The 22,613-nt window shown below is 40.8% G+C and overlaps 1 protein-coding gene across 2 annotated transcripts; it reads right to left on the reverse strand.

Annotated features, from left to right (window-relative positions):
- Positions 1-1,655: 1,655 nt before the first annotated feature.
- Positions 1,656-19,911, reverse strand: RRAGD (Ras related GTP binding D). 2 transcript variants are annotated; one of them, XM_051777762.1, is made up of 7 exons: positions 19,632-19,911; positions 12,810-13,105; positions 12,192-12,391; positions 11,110-11,224; positions 6,646-6,788; positions 4,725-4,873; positions 1,656-2,830 (listed from the first exon to the last, which is right to left on the reverse strand). In XM_051777762.1, exons 1-7 carry the CDS (start codon positions 19,774-19,776, stop codon positions 2,679-2,681), a joined length of 1,200 nt encoding a protein of 399 aa, XP_051633722.1. In that variant the 5' UTR covers positions 19,777-19,911; the 3' UTR covers positions 1,656-2,678. The 2 variants fall into 2 exon arrangements, with proteins under 2 accessions (XP_051633722.1, XP_051633723.1); XM_051777763.1 differs by lacking the exon at positions 19,632-19,911 and adding an exon at positions 13,958-13,976.
- Positions 19,912-22,613: the final 2,702 nt, after the last annotated feature.

Genomic DNA, 22,613 nt, shown 5'->3' on the forward strand with positions numbered 1-22,613 from the left:
GTGCTCAATCACTTCAGCTAGAATGTGAAAATCTGAGGTACTAATTAGAAAATTACTCAGAAGTGAAACATGTGAGTTATTACCTAACCTGGACATAACAAAGTTAAATAGTAAAACTAATGCATTTTTAGCATTCAACTTTATAATTATATTTGAAACATAAGTAATCTGATAAAAATTATCCTTACTCTGATAATATCCAATTAGAAATTTTATGCATTAGCTAACATCATCTCCACTAAATTATGCAACATAGTCTATTCCAAATTCTAGAAGGGATGATAAGAGCTAACTTCACTCTCTTAAATAAGCTGATAATCTCTAATACAAGGGTATAGAACTCAGACCAAATATATGGAAGCTACATTCAGTTATGATTCATACCATAGCCATTATGATGAGATACTTTGTTTACACAGAGGAGAAGAAAAAGAAAAGAAAAAAAAAGTCTGGCCCCGCTTGGTAGGTGTTCTTAGTCCCACACAGTCACCTACACCTGAAGGAATGAAGGGAGAAGGACAGAGACTATGACCAAGTGGTAGATCTCAACAAATTGAAAGACAAATGCATGGCCAGAAATTATGGCAGCCCTTCAATGAAAGTCCTGTGGACTGGAAAGCTGCCAAAAGGTAGCTCTTACCCACCACTGCTTTGGTGAACTCTGAAAACAGCTTTGCATTACGTTAACTGAAGGGCTGGTCAGAAGAGCTGCGCTCAACTAAGCTGACAGGTGGTAACAGCACCAAAAGGAATTTGGACTCTACAGCTGCTGTCACTATCCTTCACACTGGCACCAAGACCAGTACTTTTCACTATTATCAATGTTTCTTACCTTCCTGAGCACCTAGAACTGCATTACTTATCAAGTGGGTCTTGATGGAGCTATTGACTAGCATCTTTTCCTAAGAACTCCACGTATGTTCAATAGTGCCAATTTGTTCCTAAAAAGCAAAGCCATGTGAATCAGGCAGCAATAAAGGGTTTGGAAACTACTGTTCTCTGTTTTGGCAGATGTCTGTGTGAAGAGCCTTTGCACTCATGCCAACTGGCTCTCCCAAATAGTGTATTCAGTATGGTACTTGAGCTTCCAGGTGTGCCCATATAGCATACAGCAACTCTGTATGTGCATCCAAACCACAACTTAGCCTTGCCTACCACAGGTTAAACCCTTCCTTGTTCAACAGAAGCCAGCAAACACTGGGGGCTCATAACTCACTAAAAGACACGCAGCATTATGCCTCACCTTGGCTAAGACAAAAACTTTCAAATTCAACCTTCCCCCATCTCCAGAGCTACCTCAGCTGGTGGCAGATTAGCTATGAAAAAGGTACATCTCACGTAACCGGTTTCTGGCGTACAGAAAGCTGCTCCATCCAGGTCAAGTTCTTCCCACTCCCAAGAGCCGCCAACAACATGACTGTGCATGCAATTGGTTTGTAGCGGGACTGGTAAAAGAAAAGAGTTGCTCTTCTGACTAGGAACTATAATTTTGTATCACTAATTAAACAAAAACACTGGATAAAGAACTTGGAAAGCAAGTGTTACTTCTTTTTATGTTTGAGAGTGCTCTGCTGTCCTGGCCAATCCTGTGGTAAATCTGTCCATATTCAATATTAAAATAAAAAGTAGTGATGTATGCTGATTACTACAGCAGATAGATTGTCCAGTCCTCATTTTAATGGTCTCTTCTTGATTTCAGTCACAGGTGGACCCCTGTTAGAGGGAATCAGAACCCAGTGCTCACATCTTTATGACTTCTTATCAGTACATCAGAACGTCAGGGTGGAAATACATACAGAGTCTTCACTGTGCCAACTGTACATGTGTAGGCTCTCAAGACAAACTTAGCAATGTAACTTCAACTTACAAATACAACACACTTCTCTGAAGCCTTATAAAAATACCAGTGCAACATAGAGCCATTTTACAAAACAATTGTCTTTATAGAAAGGTATTTTAGTGGCATATGCTGAGGTAAATAATAAAAATAGACCCAAGAGAGGGCATGACCAGTGTTATGGAGAACTCCAGATGAAATTTGGCCAAAAGCCTGTTTTATAAAAGCTAGTATTTACCTACCAGTTATGATCCCTGGTAAGGTGCTTATTGCTGTAATACTTCAAAATTATTCTTCAGTTTACAAATTGAAAAATATACGAAATTAGATCTGTATGAATGTTAGGTATTAGCTGTCACAAATTTTAAAAGGCATTGTACCAAGTTTTCTTAATTGTTTACTAACCAATTTGATTGTAGCAGGTAAATAAACTACAGCATACATTTTACCTGACACCATGCATCAAAATCACCATAAAAACTAAGTTTATCAAAGTCCAACTCCACAAGGAAAACATGAAAAAGTGCAAATTATGTACCCAGTATTTCTGTCACAGCTGTTTTTTCTTAATATGGCATGAAAAAGGTTTACAGCATATATTAAGAAAATTCTTACAAGTGTTCACCTCAATGTTTATATACACAACGTTTTGCTCAAAGTGCTCACTATATGAAAAAAACTGATTGGATAAAAATATTTAAACAGTGCTTTCTGAACGTTGAGGGAAAAGTCATATAATACATCAGTCCCGTTTGTTTTCCTCTTCACTCAGTGCAATGAGATGCAGAAGTCACATCAACTTCATAAAAACTTCGCTTGCCACATTGCCAGAAAACCGCGGTTACAGTGGCATTCTTGGTGTCCCATTGGGAGTGGGTCTTTTATTTTTCTGCATGTGGCTTTGATGTTTTCGAGATCTTACTACTTTCATTCTTACTTCAAATACTTCTTGTATGGCTTTTCGAAAACAATGGAAATTGTAGTCTATTAATCCTACAGAGACAGAAATGTTTTACATATTAATAAAGACATTCATACAAATTAGGTAATGAAAAAATTGCTCATATTCTACATTTAGTGAAATACTATACTCTCTCTGGAGGTCATATTCAGTGAACTGTCCAGGTATTTTTTAATGCACTAAGCAAAAGCACATTTGATAAATACAAATAACTCAGTCAGCATTATAGCTTGATACTATGTCCAATATTAAATATACTTATTAATTTTAAGAGAAAACAAAAAGAAATTCATTGGAAGATATTAAGCTTTAACTTATAAAGGGCTTTGAAGAAGTGCTCAATACACTAGAAGAAAAACTGAAATCTTTCATAAAATATGGTGCCATGTTGGAAATCTGCTTTACAGAATAACTGTGATAAAAATAAGTAGCATCTAGTAATCAAAGAATTTTCATTTTTTTGACAATACATCAGCTTTGAAATGGATGCTTGATAGAAATATTACCAAATCTCAGCCATCTATACTTCATCTTACTTTGTAATTGAAAGTAACACAATAGACATGCTGTTAGATTACATACATATGTAACAGTAAGATAACATTAGCATGTGAGTGGGCTTAATGTGATCCCACAGAAAAGCTGTAAAGCAATATTGGTAGTCAATCGAAAGACTTACTGAGTGCTACAATTGTGTAATACCACAATAACCTCATTCAATGTTAATGCCATAAGCTTTCTTAACTCAAATACTGCAGTGTTTCTCACTTCAATTTCCCTAACAGGATATTACAGGTATTGTAAGTGGTTAAAATCCACTGTATTACACTTTGTGATTTTTCTTCCCAGGAATTATTTTCCCTCTCCCAGACCAAGTATTATGTGGAAGTCAACAGGAGTGAAAAGTTATAATAGAACTGTACTGTTACAGAGTGCAAGCTATAAAGTGTCCCATCTATGTAGACACAACAACCTAATGCAGTTTTGGACAACCCCTAATGGGTGTTTATTGAACGTGGTGTCTTTTCGCAGAGTTGTTAGTAGGTATGTGGAAGTAACACATCTTATGCTTACAGTAGAGAAAGGAAGTGACCACATCCCACATTCATTTGTAATAAAGGACGTAAGGGTATGAAAGAGACATTTGATGAGCTGAAGTTTTATAAAAAGCTCAATGGCCTGTCAAGCAGCCCAGCAGACACGGTATGAGTGCTGTATTTACAAACACACCAACACTGACTAGTGAATTAATATCACAAGATGGGGAACACAAGCCCAGATCACAGCTTGTTCTTCTGATGAGTTCTGATCTCAGGACATTTCACTAAGACCATTAACTCAGTGAACATCATGCCAGTGAGCAGACAGATCATTAACTAAGCTTTCAGTATTCACCCTGTCCCTTGTCAGAAAGATAACCAAGGAATTTTAAACACTTTAACTGCAAAATATGAAAGCTGCCTAGGTCAAAACATGCGACTTTCCAAAAGCCTCCTTTCAGATATAAGCAAAGCAAGAACATGTTTCTTTCTATCAGCCAGTTTCAATAATTTTCCCGTGGTTATGGCACACAAGCTGTTCTAAATGTGTACGCTGGTGTCAACAGGTAAAAATCAATGTCAGCCAAGAGAAACTGAAACATTCTGCTGTTGCAGATGGATGTTGCAGTTTTATTGCACTGGATGTAAATTTTCAAATGATTTCATATCAGAAATCAGTCAAATACATTTATGATTTCATCCTATCTTAATGTCAGCACAAATACTTCATGCTTTTAAACATGTTAGGTAAACTTTATCAGGCTGTACTTACCTTTAATATTTATGATACAGGTAGAGAGTGTTATCAGCTAATAACAACCACAGTTATTCATTAACTTGCTAATAGAAGGGAAAAGCAATACATTACTAGAAAAGGGAAAAATACCTTTTCTCTCAAAGCTTTCTTCTCTGACAAAACAAACAAGAGCGAGGAATTTTGTCACCTCTTTTAAATAAAGGACAGTTGTATTGTTCAGTTTTATGATTGCCATTGACTCTTTGTCATAAGGAGTTCCAGTGCCATCATCTTTAAGCCTAAAGAGCAATATTCAAACAATTAAACATAAAAAGATAAGCCACCAGATGAGCCAACAAAAGTAGTCCTACATTAGTTCTTTCACCAAATAATCTTAAAATTTATGAAATTTTCATTTTAACCTTTCAGGGAGACTCTTCTTCAAACTACACACTTCGTAAACTAAGAAGACAAAGAGATTAAATCGTTTACCCAATCACACACCAAATCTTAGACCTGCAGTTAGAATCAGATTGTTTGATTGCCAAGTGCCTGAACCGGAGCCTTATTTTTAACTCTGTTAGTTACCAACCATTTGCCATAATGCTGGTGGGGTTTTTTTAATCAATGCACTATATTGTGACTTATCTAAAACACGTGAAATAGTGTACTGTATTGAGAAACCTTGCTTGAGCAGTGGCAACTGATTGATAGTTTATGACATTATGAGACTTTGCTCATGAGATGCTGACTTTTGCAACATCATATCATGAAAAGAGATTTCCCCTTCACAGATGATGTGTCATAATGATCACTGTATTAGTTTTTGTGCCTTGTAATTTTATCCTCATTCCTGAATGCACACACAGATATTGTTAAATGGATAGTTATTACCAACCTCACCGAACAATTACTCTCAATAATATATTAAAATTACAAGTTCCACAGATGCTCCAGGAATAGAGGACAAGAAATGAATTGTAATATCATGTCTTTAGTCTGTAGCTAAAAAAACGGCAAAGCAGATTTCTGGTGATAAATGCTAAATGGCTACACAAAGACAGTGGTGGCATGACATACTGTGAATAAAGAGGTCCGCAAGTGGTGTTGTACAGATAATTATTAAATGCACAGTCTTTTGAACTACACAGCAGCATCTTTCTTGGTACAAAAATCAGCATCCTTTATTTTATATCTCTGCAAAACAAGTTCCTATACAGTTACTGAAGTGACTACTACAAATTCTGAAACACGGTAGAATGCACAATCAGACATTTTAGAAAGGTATTCAACAATTTGTTGTTCTTTTGAAGTTCTAAAGCTTATTGCACATCTGCACCATGACTCTCCCTGGTACTTTCTCCAAGAGTGCAGGAAGTCTATCAATGGATACAAATGCAAAGCTACCAAAGCCTACCACACTCTAACCATGCTGTGCTTGGACCTCCAAGTGTATGCAACTTGATGCACTAATTCTTAATGTGCCCCTGCCTTTCCCTGGAATGGCTGGCATTACATTTGGCCAAGAGCCAAGCCACTGAAAACATAACTTGCAAGAAAATGTACATGACACCCCAGGAGATCTCCAGTTGCTCATGTATTAGAAGGAGAAATTGAAAAAAAAACCCAGAAAAGTCACGTAGGGAAAAGAGGACAAATAGAGAACTGAAGCAAGAGTGAAGCAACTCTCTGAGGCCATTAGAGGCCACTAGCTATTAAACAAAAATAAATATGGCCCCATATATTTTAAAACAGGATGCATCCTTCTGTTGACTTTGTCCCCGCAGAACAAAAAGATAATCTTTCCTTTCATTTTAAGTTGGTTTCTTCCAACTCTTTCCTCCAAGTACAATTAGAATAGAAAGAAGATGATGTTCATAAAAAAGGCTGAGAAGGGAGCTGTGCTTGTTGCTGGGAAGGGATCTGTACCTCAGAAGCCTGTCGTTTGTTTTCTGCTTTTCCCCTGTCCTGACAAATTGCACATTGTTGTTTATGCCCACATTACTCTAATTTTGAGGATATTCAGGTTCTAGGTACACAGTTTTATGGAAAACATTCACAATTTACTTACCCATATATACAAGAAATGTCAATCACAACATCTATCATATCACAGCAGAGCTCATAAGTTTGCATATCCACTGGAGTACTGTCCGTTGCAATGTAGATCTTACTGACTACATCAAATAAAAATGCTTTTTCAATCCCAGAATTCTATTTAAGAGAAGAAAAAAGAAAAATAAAGTGGGAGCCAAGTTTTCAAATTAACACCAAGCTTTTTTGTTCCCTTGCCTATTATACAAAAAGCTAGGCTAAAGAAGTAGAAGTTAAACTGCAATCAAGCTCATTTTGAAAGAACTGTACATACAGCACTGTCATATTTGTAGCAAACCATAATGCTCACTGACCTTCCAAAAATTTCTGCCTCTGAGCAGACAATGCCTAGTTACACTCCCAAAGTTCCCCTCTCAGGAACACACCTGGAGAGATTACATTTATTTTCACTGGAAAATGCAGGGGTAGGGGAAAAAAGTCTTCCAATTTCAAGCTTTTGGATTTTTGATTGCAGCAATGGACATAAAAAGAGAGCCACGATTTAAAGTTCTTCTAGCTGGACATGTAAGAAGGTAGAAACAAAGGAAAGAAAAAGGTGATGCACAAAGAAGGCAGTAAAGTTCAGGAACAAGTTTCTCAAGGAAATTAAAAAATTTTCTCATTGGGGTCCGTAGCTGTTCTACTGTCTGTAGAACATCTTTTAGGATCACAGCACAAAGACCAGTTTGATGGTGCATTCACCTTTCATGTAGCATTGGTGGTTAAAGCCATATTTATAATGCTAAGGCTTGCTAAAGTGATGACAGCTATGTTCCTGACATCCTGCCAAGCTGATTAAGACTCTCTCCATACTGGAGATGTATCATATTCACAGCCCTGAGAGGCTAGCAGGAATGCTAGCTCATACTCTTTGTGCAGATAAGGTCAACTGCCATAAGCCTCTGCTTCCTGGAAAAAAAAATGTGTACTGCTTAACTGAAAACAGTAGCCTTGCTTGCTGATATCAAGGGATTACACCTGGGCAGCTGTCCCAGCATGAAAAAAGGGCAATTTCCCAGCAGTGCTAAAGCTCAAACTATAAGATATGCTTTGGAATCCACCTATACAGCAAGTTTCTCCATCAAACCAAACTGTCTCCATATATGGGCTTCTCTTTTTAACATGGTTTGGGACTGCTGCCAGAGCAGTTTTGTAACTAACAAAAACCACACTGAAAATCCCTAACGAGTTTTAATAGTTTCAGCTTCCTTTGTAGTTACAGAACTTTTCCTTTATCTTCTTTCTTTTCTAAGTCAACTGTTTAACACATAGTTAAGAGACTAAAGTGATGACTCTGCTTTCCGTATTTCCTGAAATACGTAGAAATTCTCAAGGAAAAACTAGAGGAAAAAGACCGAAATTGTAGAAACAATAATTACATGTTATATAAAATCAGGAAAAGGTGGGAAAAAGTACTATTCAAAGACACATTACATCATTAATGCTCAGTCAGGGAAAATGTAGATAAGATAGAGCAGGTGGGTTCTGTATTAGAGAAAAAAAGGCCAACAGTGGCCTTATGCAGCTCAATGAAAGGCTGACATTGATGTCAATGAGAGCAATGTCAGAATAAGCACTGCTTCTCTCTGGCATAACCCTACAGTTTACAGAGAAGATGCAATGTGCTAGAAGCTCTATCAAGCACTCTGAATCGATGTAAGAGTATTCCATGGTTAATCTGAACCAAGAGAGTCATTGTGAAAAATCTGTAATGAATATAGGAGATTTTATTTTGGATAAGTAAAAACCATAAGACAGTTGAAATTCAAACATGTTTCTCAACTATACTGGGTGTGATGATGTAGAAGGCAGTTTCTATTCTTTAAATAGAGTGGGTTCAGTAAAACTGGTTGTATTTCTCCAATTCCTAGGTTAAGTAAACAGGCCTATCGTTTTCTTTCTTGAAAGTATGAAGAGTAAGCCAAGATTTGGTCCTAAAAACCAATTCTTGAAAGAACTTAAGAGAATATCTCCAGTCACATACAGTTAGGAATGAATTCTGGACAGTTATTTAAACAGGCCTTACAGCAAACAGATTTCATGAATTAATTTTAAGTACTACATTTCAATTTACTGATTACAAAATTTAAATCATTAAATGAACAGAACTGTACATAGTTTTGGTTTTACCATAATAATTAATTGTTTGTTTTGAAAACATGCTTTTTAATAGCCCTCAAAACAAACCAAACAATCCTAAAACAAAAATCCACATTCACATTGTCACACAACTTGATTGCTTGGTAAGGCTGTGGTAATTAAGAAACAGGCATCCTTCAATATGAAGCTGATAAGTATGTTAGGTAGGATTTACATGAATGTACAGACCAATTGTTATTTTATGACTTAAAAGCAGCTACATTAAAGAATGTAGAAGCACTATTATCACACTGATGGTTCCTCAAACATACAAGCTCACACACTGTGGTAGTATAAATTTAGGCAAAAGCCTGCAGTGAACTTAAGAGTGATCACAGATCTATTTCTGTAATCATCAGCTTTTTGTGTTGGAAGTCCCCATGGCATAAAGGAAAGCACATCCTCATGAATACTGCTGCAAAACTGAAAGTAGAACATGAATACACCCACACTTTGATATCCACCACACTGGCTTCTGAGGTAAGGCATGACCAAAATCCATGTCAAGATCTGTTGTGAATAAGTTGCTAAGGTAAAGAGGCACCCGCTAACTAATTCTAGGCTGGAGAAGGATGTTTAGTCTTCCTGTGGTTGCAAATAGTCATTCCAAGTCTCTCTGTCCACAGACAGAAGATGCTTGTAAAAACAGACAGGAAGCATGAGGACAGTGATGCAGCTACACCCAGCTCCAGGTTACTCACAAACTGGAGCCAAGGAACAGTCTGAGATTCTTTCCCCTACCAAACAGGGGAAATAAGCACACTTCTCTCACTTTTTTGACTTCCCGTTAATTCGAAATAGTTGTTCTTCCTTACAAATTATACCTGATATTCTAGATATGATTGGAGTGGGTGTTCCAGACACATGTGCAACTGTCATGTCATTCATGAAGCAGCTTGTGATCAATTCATGTAGTGATTTCATAAAAATTCTTCACCAACTCCAAACAGTGAGGAGACCTCATACAGAGATCTGACTCACAATATGAGTGACTGAGGTGATTCTGGCACAAGGAGTACCATCACTCGGACAGCTTTCTCATTAAGACTGTAGCATATTCAGTATCTAATTTCCCCAAAACTTGTCATCATTCTTTCATTACTTTTCTGTCCTAAGTGGAGTTTGAGACTGGACGATAACTAGTATACAGTCCAGCTATTTTAGTAGAAATAGATCTTTGTAACAAACCATTTATTATGAAACAGCATAATTTGTTGCTTAGTAATAAGAGAATAAGTTTTGGAAAGACCTTTCTCTAATCCTAGTTCTGCCTTTCACATCCAACTTTTTTCTCTCTCCATTTTCACACTCTACACTGAGAAACTGTGAAGTCTAATTTTATCTTACAGGCTGTTGAATGACATTAAATAATTTCATTATGTCAAAATCACAAAAAGACACAATAAAATACCTTGCTTGGAAATTGCAGCTTGAGAAATTAATGCTAGATGCAAGGCAAAAAATTAGAATACTGTGAGAAAGGGTGCAGTTTTAGGAGCCACTGTGATCTGATTTAATGGCCACTGAAACAAGGAGTTTTCCCTTTTCACAACCTACTCACTGTGTTCCCCGTTGCTCATTGCTACATGTTCCCATCTTGTACCTTGTGCCAAAACAAGAGCATGTTTGACTCCTCCATGATCTGCTTTTAACTAAATTAAACAGTGCATTAGTGTGTGTCATAGTGACTCCATGATGGAGTAGGTGAGTGTCAGAACCAGTACAAAGGAAAGGAAGGATCAGACATACAGGAAGAGCGGAGCAAGCCATTGCCTCCGCAGTGGTAACAAGCCACTAAATATCCAAAGCTCCCTAACTGGCCTTCAGAGTAACTATGCAGTGAAAGTTGTGGTGGGCTCTAAAAATTTCAAGACATGAGAAACTTTTCTTCTTCTACAAAGTAGAATTAATTCTAGGAAGCACTGTAGACAGTTCTACATGTGAGGTCAGACTAGATTATGTTCCTGTAAGAATTTATCCATACAAATTTTAAGTACAACTTAAACAAATGCATGCAGCACAGACCTTTGCAATATTCAGATTAATGTATGAGCAGAAAAGTGATGGCTGTGTACCCATTTTATGTGATTCAGGAAATACTATATCGCAGCAGCTCAGCAACATTGTTTAATAGACAGGGAGGTGAGGCCAAGCTGCATGTACGTGCATTTTAACTAAGTTCTGATAATTTCTCTGGGAGTTCACATTGCTCATGATCTCTCAGAAGGCAGTGAAAAGAGTATCTGAACATGCATGTTGGACATAGCCAGATCTACAGACAAAGTATATAATAAGTACTTACTGAAATAAAGATGTTAAGCAGGTTTTCCAGTGTTGGGAGCTGTGGAATCAGTTTCTGTACCACTTTGCTAAATGCTTCAAATATAGAATGATCATATATGCTTGTCAGATAAAAGCTGGAAAAAAATGTCACCACATTTTCCTTTTAGCCACATACTGTGAACATGATGTACCTTTCATAATATGAGTGAAATGAAATACTGTCAAACAGTAAGTGCCTACACTTATGCAATTACTCCCTGTGACCAAATGTCACGTTACAATTGAAGCACAGGACTTCCCATCTCTATACCAGAAAAAAACCCCAAACCCTAGACTCTGAAAAACTAGACCTGAATGTAGAATTTCATGATGCAAGTCCCACCTTGATATTCTTACAAAAAATACTTTTCCAATTGAAGTAGAAGAGTATTATTGAGTATGTGTGTTGTGATCTACTTTTTGAAAGTTGTGAACCCATTTATCAATGCAGTGATGCAGTCAAGTAGTTAAGAGCTCTAAAGAGCTAGCATTTTCATGGAGCAGGTCTCTCTTTTTAATATGTTTGTACTTGGCCCTAAAGTGCTAAGGAAGCCATGACAACTTGATGTCCTCTAGTTCCCAGTCTGCAGAAGTCCACTATTTTTCTGCTACAATAATCTCTTTATCAGCAGACATAAGGCAAAGATACAGGACCTGTCTTCCCAAGTGGCTCCAAGCAGGCTGCAGCAGTGAGGATTAGTGTTTGGGAAGGCAGAGAGGTTTCAAAGAAGGCATAAATGATGTAGTGGCCTATACACTCTATTGGTTGGAACTCTACTGATTGCTACCACTGTCCAAGTAACTTATTTCAAGACAGCAGCTGCAGCAGAAACTGCTAGGACTCCAGCATACTTGTCATTTGCTTTTAAGCACATCTCTCCATCTTTCCTTCCAAGACAGCAATTAGAAATAAGACACTGCATTCGACCTGAGCTAAAGTATCTCTGATTATCCCTTTCCTTCATATATCAAAGGCTTGCTAGTTCAAGAGAACAGAAAATGGTAACTTGTCAAATAAGCTGCTCTCCTCTTTAGGATTCTCAGCACAGCAAGTTTTCTCACCTGAGGTGAATCTTCTCCAATCCAGCATCTGCAAGGTCATCATTTGCCCTCTGGTGAATATCTCTCTGTGTTTCAATCTTGTGATCATCAGATAAACCATCTACTTTATGGATAAAGATTTCAAAGTTGATATCTGGATTCACTTTATAAGCTCTGGTCACAGTAAGATGCAGCCGAGCTAATGCTTCCATATAATCATCCTAATGAAGGAAAAACAAGAGCTACAGCTTAGGAAAGATCTTAAAATAGATATAATACATTTTATGATACTTACTTTTAGATAATACTACAGTTTAACAAAAGCCTAATTCTTTTATTTTTTATAAGTAGAAGCCTGTGCCTACATCTAGCATGTGCACCAATCTTATGCTGTCAGCACTTAAGAATCTAAATAAGAACCTTGAGATGTTAGAGCAAATTAGTTAATTTCTGAACATACTGCAGAGAGAGATTAAAAATAGCCAAGTGACTCTTCAAGTTTTAATGACTTCTTTTAATATGTGTTTGTGATGCAGATTATTTATTTGCTTTGAAAAAATCTATGCTTTCCAACCCATTTGTCTATTGCTAAAGGAAGAAAAGAGAAAAGTAGCTTAAAGCCCCCCCTTTCTTTTTTACCTGAGAATCAATAACAAATATTAGTGCTCCAGTGCCTCTGAAAATCATCTCATAATCAAACGTAGGGTCAAAGAAGTCAATTTGCCCAGGAAAATCCCATATCTGAAAGTTGACAAAGGAGCTGTTGGAAACATCCTCTCTGCAGATCTTGTTTGTGCTCTCCAAGAAGAGAGTCTCATTCGGCGACATTTTGTGAAAGACAACTTTCTGAATGGAAGACTTCCCGCTTCTTCTCAATCCCATGAGCAGGATTCTTGGCTTAACTTCAGTACTGAAGGGATCATTGAAATCCAAAACTGAATAAAATCACACAAGAAGAAAAGTATTATACTACGGCAATGTAACTAGTAACTGCCAGAAAACATGCATTTGACATTTACTTCCATGATATTTTCACTTGGATTTATGCAAATGTTACCAATTTTTAAGCTTAGAGAGTAGTGCTGCAGGCGTTTCAACTTGAATTATTTGCCCTTCAGGCTATACTATCAGAAAATCTACTTCTCACCTTTAAGACAGAGGTTACTCCATTTGTATGTGAAAAATGTGTTTTCACACAGAGATATCCTAAAATACCTGAATTTACTCTAATTAACACTATCCCATGCATATTCTTCTTTAAAATAGTATCATCTGATAACAAATACCCTTGTCAACTGATAGTCACACAACACTGCTGGAAGAAAGGCATACGATTAAGTACCTCTGTGTAATCTTCCTAAGGCTACCTGAGGGCTTCCTTCCTCTAAAATCAATCAACCAATAAATAAATAAATAAATGAAATCACACATCCAAGGAGTTACAGGAAGATGACAACTCAGCAGGCACACAATTCTTCTATGTTGGAACTTACAACACAGTACTGAGCTCATGAGGAGTTCTCTTCTAACGTGCTTAGAATTTCACCTGCTGTTGAAAAATTTGTGTTACAATCTGTAAAGGTTTGTTATCCAATAAATAAGATTAGAGCACATCATCTGCCTATTTGCAAAACAAAGGCCTGAGAACACAGTGATTTCATTGTGGTACCTACAACAGTTTGAAACTGGTACTACTTTTTCTGGTGCTGATAACTTACATAAAGGTAGTTACAGGAGTAAACTATACTGTTATATCTGTAAGGACATGAATGTAAAGCTATCCATACCTGCAGCTACACCAACTTTAGCTTCAGGTATCTCTAACCAAAACAGCTACAGTAGTCTCAGTTGCTGCATTTAGTTGGTCTGTAACTTTGAAACGTCCTTTGGTGCTGAGGTGAAAACAGCACCGTCCTTAGATATAAAAGGGTTTCAAACGCCTCTGTGATATTTTGTCCACACTGTCAAACACAAGCAACGCAAAAAACTGAGTTGTCAATGATAAATCCACAGAGTATGGCTCAGAGTACACAGTGGTCAGGTTTAAAATACTGATCACACAATAAGCTAAACATATTAGCAGTCAGGCAGACCTCCCACCCACCGCACTACAGACTATTCAACATACTTCAGAGCACAACTTAATTGCCTTTCTTTCTCTTTTTCTGCTGGGATAAATTTTGGAATTGCAGAAAATTGGCACACATTTATTCACATGCATCATTTCTGCATATGGCCTGCATACGTTAAGTGATCAGCTTTACTCCCAAAGTATGAAAATCCGAAACAAGAAACCTCAGCAACAACAGTTTGAACCTGTCGATTTATTACATAGCCTTATGGGCCAAAAAACATGGAAAGCTTGAAGGAATCTTTTGCCTAGGAGCATGTTTTGCACCCAGGGGTGGTGACCACATCCATCTTCTTGTGTCCCTCAAGCCTCACTGACAACTTTCAGAAACACAAGAGCAGAATATACCTGCCAGGACAGCACAGAACCTTGCCCGGGTTTGTTTGTGCCTCCTGAGCTTGAGTTACAGAGAATTAAGGCTTCTCAAACTGAAGGTGTTAGCATAAAACATCCCCTGGCACCATCTACTGGCTTGTGAGTGGTTGTGCCAGTCTCACCAGTGACAGACAGGAGTTTTCAGCTCATTATGGGTGGGATCCTGTCTTTTTCATTTTAGGACGTTAGGAATGCCTTGGCAGGTATTTCCACTTACTGTGGTCTTGTCAATTATCACATATGAAACACTGCCAGGTGGGAGCAGTGCACAGGTGAAACTCCTTCAAGCAGAACAGCGACAAGTAACTCCGTAAGAATCTCATCCTCCAAACATAGCAATGGCCAACTTCTGCTGATCCACAGACAAGAAATTTACGAAGTAATAAACTGCAGTCAAAACTCTGCTCTGCTCTTCCTATCAACCTGAACAGTGATGGTCTCCTGTGGCTGCCAGCAACATGTGCCTACAATACTTTGCACCTACAGAGAAATAATAAACATCTTCGCTAGGACAATGTAGCAATATTTTATGTTGTTGTGTCAAGAAAGCAAACCAAAGGTACAATATTTAATGGTGTCTCCTCCATCCCACTCTGTCCTTTAATGCACAAATTTTCCGCAGCTGCCAAATGCATAATGACAATTTCATTAGCATGCATATATTCACACATCATGCAATTTGGCCATTAGAAGGGAAAATAATGTTTTACATGGACTTTATAAAAGCATATAATGAAGAGTCTTCTGGTTGAGATTTTATTGCATGTTTCAAAAAATTAAAAAACCTCCTGTTTGTTCTGTACACATCAGAACTTACAAAGTCTAATTTACTATGGATTTGTACTTTGTGTCCCCTTCCTCTTCCAACCACAATAACACCAACTTCCTCCTGTGTGTCTTATGACATATCCTCCAAATAACAGATATGACATGCTGTGGCTGATCTGGAGCTCAGCATATGCTGGTTGGCTAAACCACGTACACGTGTACACTGGTTTGCCAGCTGCTGCCATGAAGAACACACAAATCTGCTCGCCTATCCCTCTGAGGACACTTCATTTAGGTTTCCCCTCTCTTCTGAATGCCGGTTTTCATCAGATTTGTGGGAATTTAATAATCTTTTGAGACATTGTCCATTCATATTTGGTTGGACAGTAGTTTCCAAGGTTCTGACCATTGATGTGACAACCAAAACCTAAATACAAAACTCCCTTTTCTTTCAGAAACAGGCTAAAAACTCACATATACCTAAAGAAATATTTTACATAACTTGGAGTTTTACATTGTTGTATTAAATTATTCCAGGCTGTTATATTTTCATGGATTTTAATGCTTACTGGAAAGAAACTGCTTTCTATTAAAACCATACTAAAAAAAATAGAGTTGCAAGTGCTAACAGAGATACCTATGAGAAGAATGAAGACCAGCTCTTCTGCTAGTAAGACTGTTATTTAGCTTTTGAAATTCTGCCAGTTCAGAGACAGGGAAATGTAAAAGTATCATCCAAACCTGACTAGATAGCAAGGCTTCTATAGCACTTCCCTCTCAGAGAGAGTTAAGAGATTACCTTATATGTAAAGGAATTGGACGATGCGTTGCCTGCCCACATTCCTCTGCAGGAGTACATGACAACTCCTTTTTTAATTTACCATAGAAATGCCAGCAGATGTATCACTGCAACTTCCCAGACTAGGTTACTAAGTGAGATCATAATATGCCCAAGAGAAACACTAAACTCTTCTCTATTCTGTAACACGAAAGATAATTTTCCCTCTTGTGAGATACAACACATTTCCTGCTTAATTCACTTTTGCAAAAAGTGTTGTAAAATGCCAATCTCATATCAACATGCATATCAACAGCCCTCCATATTTCAATTTTTCTAAGCAGCCATAAAAAACAGAAGCCATGTTGGTTAGAGGCCGTATCCTTTGAAGTATTCACAAATGAAACTCAACAAACCCAAAAGCACTTTCCCCACAGAGAAGCATTCAATTCCTTACAAAACTTGTGTTCATTGCAGTTGTGTCCTTGCTTATGGAGTGCATTCTGCAGGCATTGCAACATGCAGAAGAGCACAGTTCTGAGGAGTTGAGAACTGCCCTCAGTAGTCCTGACCTGTCTCACCAAGATGCATACTTTTAACATCTCCTTTATGCTATTAGAGATATATATTCATAACTAAAATAGTTTTTGAAGCCCATCCTGAATTCCAGATCAATTGCAATTGGTGACTATCAGTGCTTTGCAGGCATATGTGATGGGATGTCACATTCAAAGGTATATTTGTAGATCTCACCAGCTTTCAAACATCCAAATAAAGCATCACAGCTTACCTGTTCAAGTGACATCAAGCCAAAAGGAATTATTTAGCTTATGTTATGTCCATAAGGTAACAAGCCTCTAAGTCTTGTTTTGAAGTACTGCAGCTAATAATGATTTTTTCTGCCCACCAAGGCAGTTATATTATTTTTAAGTTTTAACCATTTTTTATAAAGAAGAATTAGCAGTCCCAAACTTTCCACTCTCACCTTCAAGGCCATTGATCCTGTAGCATTTCCAGTACTACTGTGACTACAGTATTTGGAGCACTTTAGAGCTTTGTCAAGACAACAGCCTTACAAAACACATACAATGAACACCTTCAACGCTAACAGATGGCCTGAGCCTAAAGAGTTAGTAGAAAAAGCTTATATGCAATGAAGAAAGCTGTTCAGCTACTGTAGGTTCATAAACATCACAGAAATGCCTGGTGGAAGGAAATTCCTGTGGCTAAAGAAAATACTCAGAACCAGAAGACCTAGTTCCATGCTGCCACAAGTGCTGCACTCTGCAATGGTATGTCTTAAAGCTACTTCCTTGGATGCTCTGCAGAGGGTTTCCCGCTTCTAAATACTTTTTAATTGCATCTATAAAAAAATATGACTAGGCTTTATGTAACTTTTAGTGCTTTAAGGTCTCTGAATATGACCCTGTGTGTAAAGTAAAAATAAGAGAAGGACAAGAGCCATGGTTTCAGCATTCAGGCTAGAGACAAGTATCCAGTATGGGATGAGAGATGACCAATGTGAAGTTTTGAAATCTTCCTCATGCTTAGAAGAAGAAATTATCATCTTACTTTAAAGCCTGGCTTCTCGCTTCACTTTCAACAGCCATGCATTGAAGCTGTTCTTCTTATACTGCCCTTTCCATTCTTTCTTTGTGGAAAAGTAGAGGCTGTCACACTGAATTTAGGACTACTTGCTGTACAGATACTCCAGAGAGAGGACAGAAACTGGGAAAAGGAAAGCCCCTTGCCCTGCAGCCCAGTGTTACACTATACACAGACCCAAATCCCAACCCTTCCATTTCTGATGCTCTAGGCCTCTTTCTCCAGAGAATTCCAAATTAAACAGAAAGCCAGGGGATCTGGACTATTAAAATGGACTTTGTTTTAATCCTGTGTAAAAAATGTCTCTACATGGACTGTCTTCTCCTGCTATTCAGGATGTAAAGATTTGTTTCCATTACATACAATATTCTGGTGTTACTATGAAGACGCAATTGAAATTTTTTGAAGTCTAACAAAGTTCCTACTGAAAAATATCCAAATTCCTCTGAGGACAGAATATGGATTACTTCTTTACAGAAAATACTGTGTTAGTTCAGCACTAAAGAAACACATTAAAATATATTCTCTTTGCATCAAAATGAAGGCAGTTCTTCAGCAGGTTCAAGTAAGACTTTATTTAGTCTCAGCTACAGTTCTTACATTCTAGCATTCCCACAGCTTTTAACCATGAAGGCTTATACTCAAAGCACTGACCTTCCTCCCCTCCCCAGAATTATATTAGTCAATGCAGCACCTCCCATGGCAGCCTGTAGGACTCAGCCTTTAACGAGAAGGGTTCTGCATGCTAATATCAAAGTAGACTTAAAACACGTGGCCTTTTATTATGCTCTTATAAAAAAGCAATTCTTTTTTCATCCTGAGATACTGAGAGTTCTCCAAGCTCCTTTGTGAAATATGTCTCAGAAGAATGAATTCAGGCTCTGAATGAACGCAACAGGCTGAGCTGGCATTTCCTTTTTCTATTGAATGAGACTACTTTTCCTGGTAAGCCTGTCCTTCATAGCATCACCATCCATACTGACACAGATACTCAGAGAGTAACGTGGGTCCCCACATGCACAGACAGACGGACAGGAGACATTTAGCAGAGCCTGCCAGTGTGGGAGTGACACTCGCAGCTGCGGAGCAGCCTTAGACACAGAGCTGCGTGTGGCAGCTGCCTTTTATAGCCTGACACCCAACCCCCCACCTCCTTGGCACACTCAGGCCACATCATCAGGCTGTGGCCTCTAATAACTAATAACTCCCACCCCAGACATGGAGAATATTGAAGAGAGATTACACACACACATTTTGCCTGCACTCCTTTTGCCTCCTCCCTCTTTCCCAACGCTTCCTGCTACCTGTCAGCCTTTGCCCTGCTCCCGGCTCAGAGCTCCCTGCTCTCCCTGACCCCACGGCAGCACCCCACGAGCACCCCGTCCCCGTTCCGGCCCTTCCCATGGTCACCTCCGCAGCATCCCCGCTCCGCCCGGCCCCTCACCGCCCACCCCCGGGCCTGCCCTCCCTCCGCACTCCTCGTCTGCCCCACACCGCTATCCCTGGCTCCCCTCACCGCGTCCCAAACCCCGCGGGGAGCCTCGCCTTCTCCCTGACCCACATCCGCGGGCAGACAAACCTCACCTCCCGGCGGTGACCCCGTCCCGCCGGCCACCGTTCCGGCCTCACCTCAGCGCCGGCCCCGCCTCACCCCACACCCCCACTCGCTGCCGGTCGCCACCCCGCAGCCCCTCCGAGCCCGGTGCTGCCCTCCGGCTCCCCGGGAGCAGCCGCAGCCCCGCGGCGGCTCTTCCCCGCCGCCCCCGGTGCCGAGGCCGCTGCGGCCGCCGCGGGCGGCACTCACACGCCTCATCGCCGCCGCTCTCCGCGTCGCCGTCCGAGAAGGACTCGGCCCCGTCGGCGTAGCCCGCCAAGCCCACGATCTCCTCCTCCTCTTCCTCCTCGTCCCCCTCTTCCTCCTCCGGCAGCTTCCTCGGCACCTGGCTCATGCCGGCCGTGCTCCCAGCAGGGCTCCGCGGGCCCCTCTGCCTGCGGGCGGGCTCGGGGCGCGGGGGGCGCAGGTCCCGCGCTGGCGCCGCGCCCGCCGCCGCCGCTCCCCACCTTCCCCCCGCACGGCGCTGGCGGAGCGCGGCGCAGCTGCCGGCGGGGCGGGCGGGGAGGCGGCGTGACCCGCGTCACCTGACGCGCCCGGTCACGGGCCGCCGGGGCCTCCGCGCCCGCCCGGGCCCTCTCCCGCTGCCGCTCCCAAGCCCGGCCCCGCCGCTGGCACCGAGCGCTGGCGGGCAGAGCCGGGCGCTGCGGGGTTCACCCGCGGGCTCCAGGGGCCTGCCGGGCGCCGCCGCGGCCGCCCCGGCTGTGCTCCCGTGGGAGCGGTGCACACGGGAGGCGCTGCCTCACGCGTGCGGGGCGCCGGAGTAGGTGAGCGAGTGGCCTGGTGTGCCAGGCAGCAGCACCGTGGCGACAGCTGGTGTTTCTATTACAGGCAGCCTTCCTCAGAATCAATTAGGTTGGAAAAGACCTCTGAGATCATCGAGTCCAACCTGTGACCTAACACCACCATGGCAACTAGACCATGGCACTAAGTGCCACATCTAGTCTTTCCTTCAACACCTCGAGGGACAGTGACTCCCTCATCCCCCTGGGTAGCCCGTTCCAATATCTAATAACTCCTTCTGTGAAGAAATTCTTCCTAATGTCTAACCTAAACCTACCCTGGTGCATCTTGAGGCCCATGTTGTCTTGTCCTGTCGCTGGTTGCCTGGGAGAAGAGGCCGACCCTCAGCTGGCTACAACCACCTTTCAGGTAGTCGTAGAGGGTGATAAGGTCACCCCTGAGCCTTCTCTTCTTGGTCACGTCCTGCAGCCTCACCTCGCACAGAGCCCAAAAATGGTCTCTCAGGACTCTTCTGCATCACCCCTACATGCTGTCAGCATGTGAGAGACTGTGGGACCCAGGCAGGACTTGTGTGTGCCTGGTGCTGCTCAGCTCACACATCTGCCCTGCCTGCTCCAGGGCCAAATGGTGCCGGCAGCACTGCTCATGCCTGCCCCGCTTTCCTTCCATGCCGACTATGTCAGCGCACGTGCAGGCTCAAAGTGTTAAGCCAGGCACTGATGGCGGGTGGTAACGTATTTGCAGTAATGGCGAGAGAGATTATTTTAGAAATAATGACTTGATTAATAAGAAACACTAAAGAAAGCCATAGTAGTGAAACCTCAGAAGAGGATGGGATTTTGATGCCCCTGTCAGACCAAGGTGCACTCAGTTGTCTGTCATTGCTTTCTCCAGGCCTGCTCCACGAAGACAGACCTTCTGCCCCTCAGCCAGGCCCCTTCTCAGGATTTTCCAGTGCTGCTCTTGTTGTCTTGTACCAATCTAAGTACCAGAACGTGTATGCTAGCCCCTGCTGTCATCCCATGCTGCCTGTCATGGTGACTAGCAACTGAGTTCCTGATTCTACAACAGCAATTTTTCCTCTTTTACTGCTTCGTGTTGCCCTGTTCTCCCTCTTTGTATTGAATGTAATGGTTGGATTTATGTTGGAAGTCTCCATGTGTTTTCTGTAGCTGATTATTTTCCCACCTTTACAGTGTGTGACAGTCTTCTCATCGGAAGGCCTTCCAGGTTGCACTAACCCACTGGAGATAAGGGAGGCACACTTTTTGTCTGGAGAGGTAGAAATCCCCCTCTTATATTCCACATCATGCCAAACCTACCCATATACAATTTTATTGAAATGCCTGCCTTTATTCTCGACTTATCAACCCACTCTGAAGTTTTGCTTGAACAGATTAATAGTGTACTAAAAGATCATGGGAAACGTTTCAAAGTTAAATCCCTTACAAGGAATTAGGACTTAGGTTTGCAGCAGGATTTTTTTTACCAGTCATGTTTTCAGCATCGTGTCTTGGGACAGCCCTGGGAGGAATTAATCTGCTGAAAACTCCTGATGGAAAGAGGAGGAGAGTTTCCAGGTCTGTAATGAAGGGCCATCTGTCTCACACATCATCTGATCACATCTGTGCAAAACGGGCTGTGAGGTTTCAAGGCCAGCTATGGGAAGTGGGTCTTGCCCAGAAATCTGACTGTCTCTATTAGGTTTTCTTTATACAAAGAGCTATGAAACATCACCAGTGAGACAGAAAATAATTTGGAGATATTGAAATACTAAATCAGGGTGTGGAAACTCAAAAATGAGGACTAGTTACAATGCAGCTCTTCCCACAACCTTCCCACGACTGATGTCAGTGACCTGCCTGACCACAGCTTCAGGTTCAAAGCCACATAGACTCTGGGTCTATTGCCAGATAGGTTTTTAGAGTAGGGCTGAAGCACTTCTACCAACCCTTTAACAATATAATCTGTCATGGAATCTACATAAGCCTCCTCTGTCCCTTTGCCTCCAGGTGTTTTTCTGTCCCCTCTGCACCTGGCCTTTTTCCTTCTTTTTCTTTTGTCAGGCCATTTGATTTTGAAGCTGGTTGCACATAATGAAACAGCGCCCAGCCTTCAGTCACAGGACTTGTAGTAAGGGCAGGTAGATGAAGGGTTGAGTACTTGAACATATGATATGTACAGTGTTAGATGTGACTGAACTTTGTCTGTGGGGAGCTGCAGTTCATAGACATGACACATTTTCTGTTTAATGCAACTGACGGAATCCCTCTTGAATTTCTCTTCACAACAGGAAAAAAATATCCATAAGAATACAGAGTTGGCTGTCTGGATTAAAAAAGGTTAATGTTAATTAAGGAAATAGCCCCACTGACATCCACATTATCTGCATCCAGGTTTGCAGGATCATGATACCATCTCATTCAGTTC

Source organism: Manacus candei, unplaced genomic scaffold (assembly GCF_025592945.1).
Source record: "Manacus candei isolate 608988 ecotype Guabito, Panama unplaced genomic scaffold, ASM2559294v1 h1tg000011l, whole genome shotgun sequence".
In the NCBI taxonomy this organism is placed as follows: Eukaryota; Metazoa; Chordata; class Aves; order Passeriformes; family Pipridae; genus Manacus; species Manacus candei.

Coding starts and splice junctions, on each gene's coding strand:
- RRAGD (XM_051777762.1), bottom strand. CDS start 19,776: ATGAGCCAGGTGCCGAGGAAGCTGCCGGAGGAGGAAGAGGGGGACGAG. Junction 12,392..12,809: donor TATTTGTTATTGATTCTCAG/GTAAAAAAGAAA, acceptor TTCCTTCATTAG/GATGATTATATGGAAGCATT. Junction 2,831..4,724: donor AGAAAGCTTTGAGAGAAAAG/GTATTTTTCCCT, acceptor CTGTCTCTGTAG/GATTAATAGACTACAATTTC.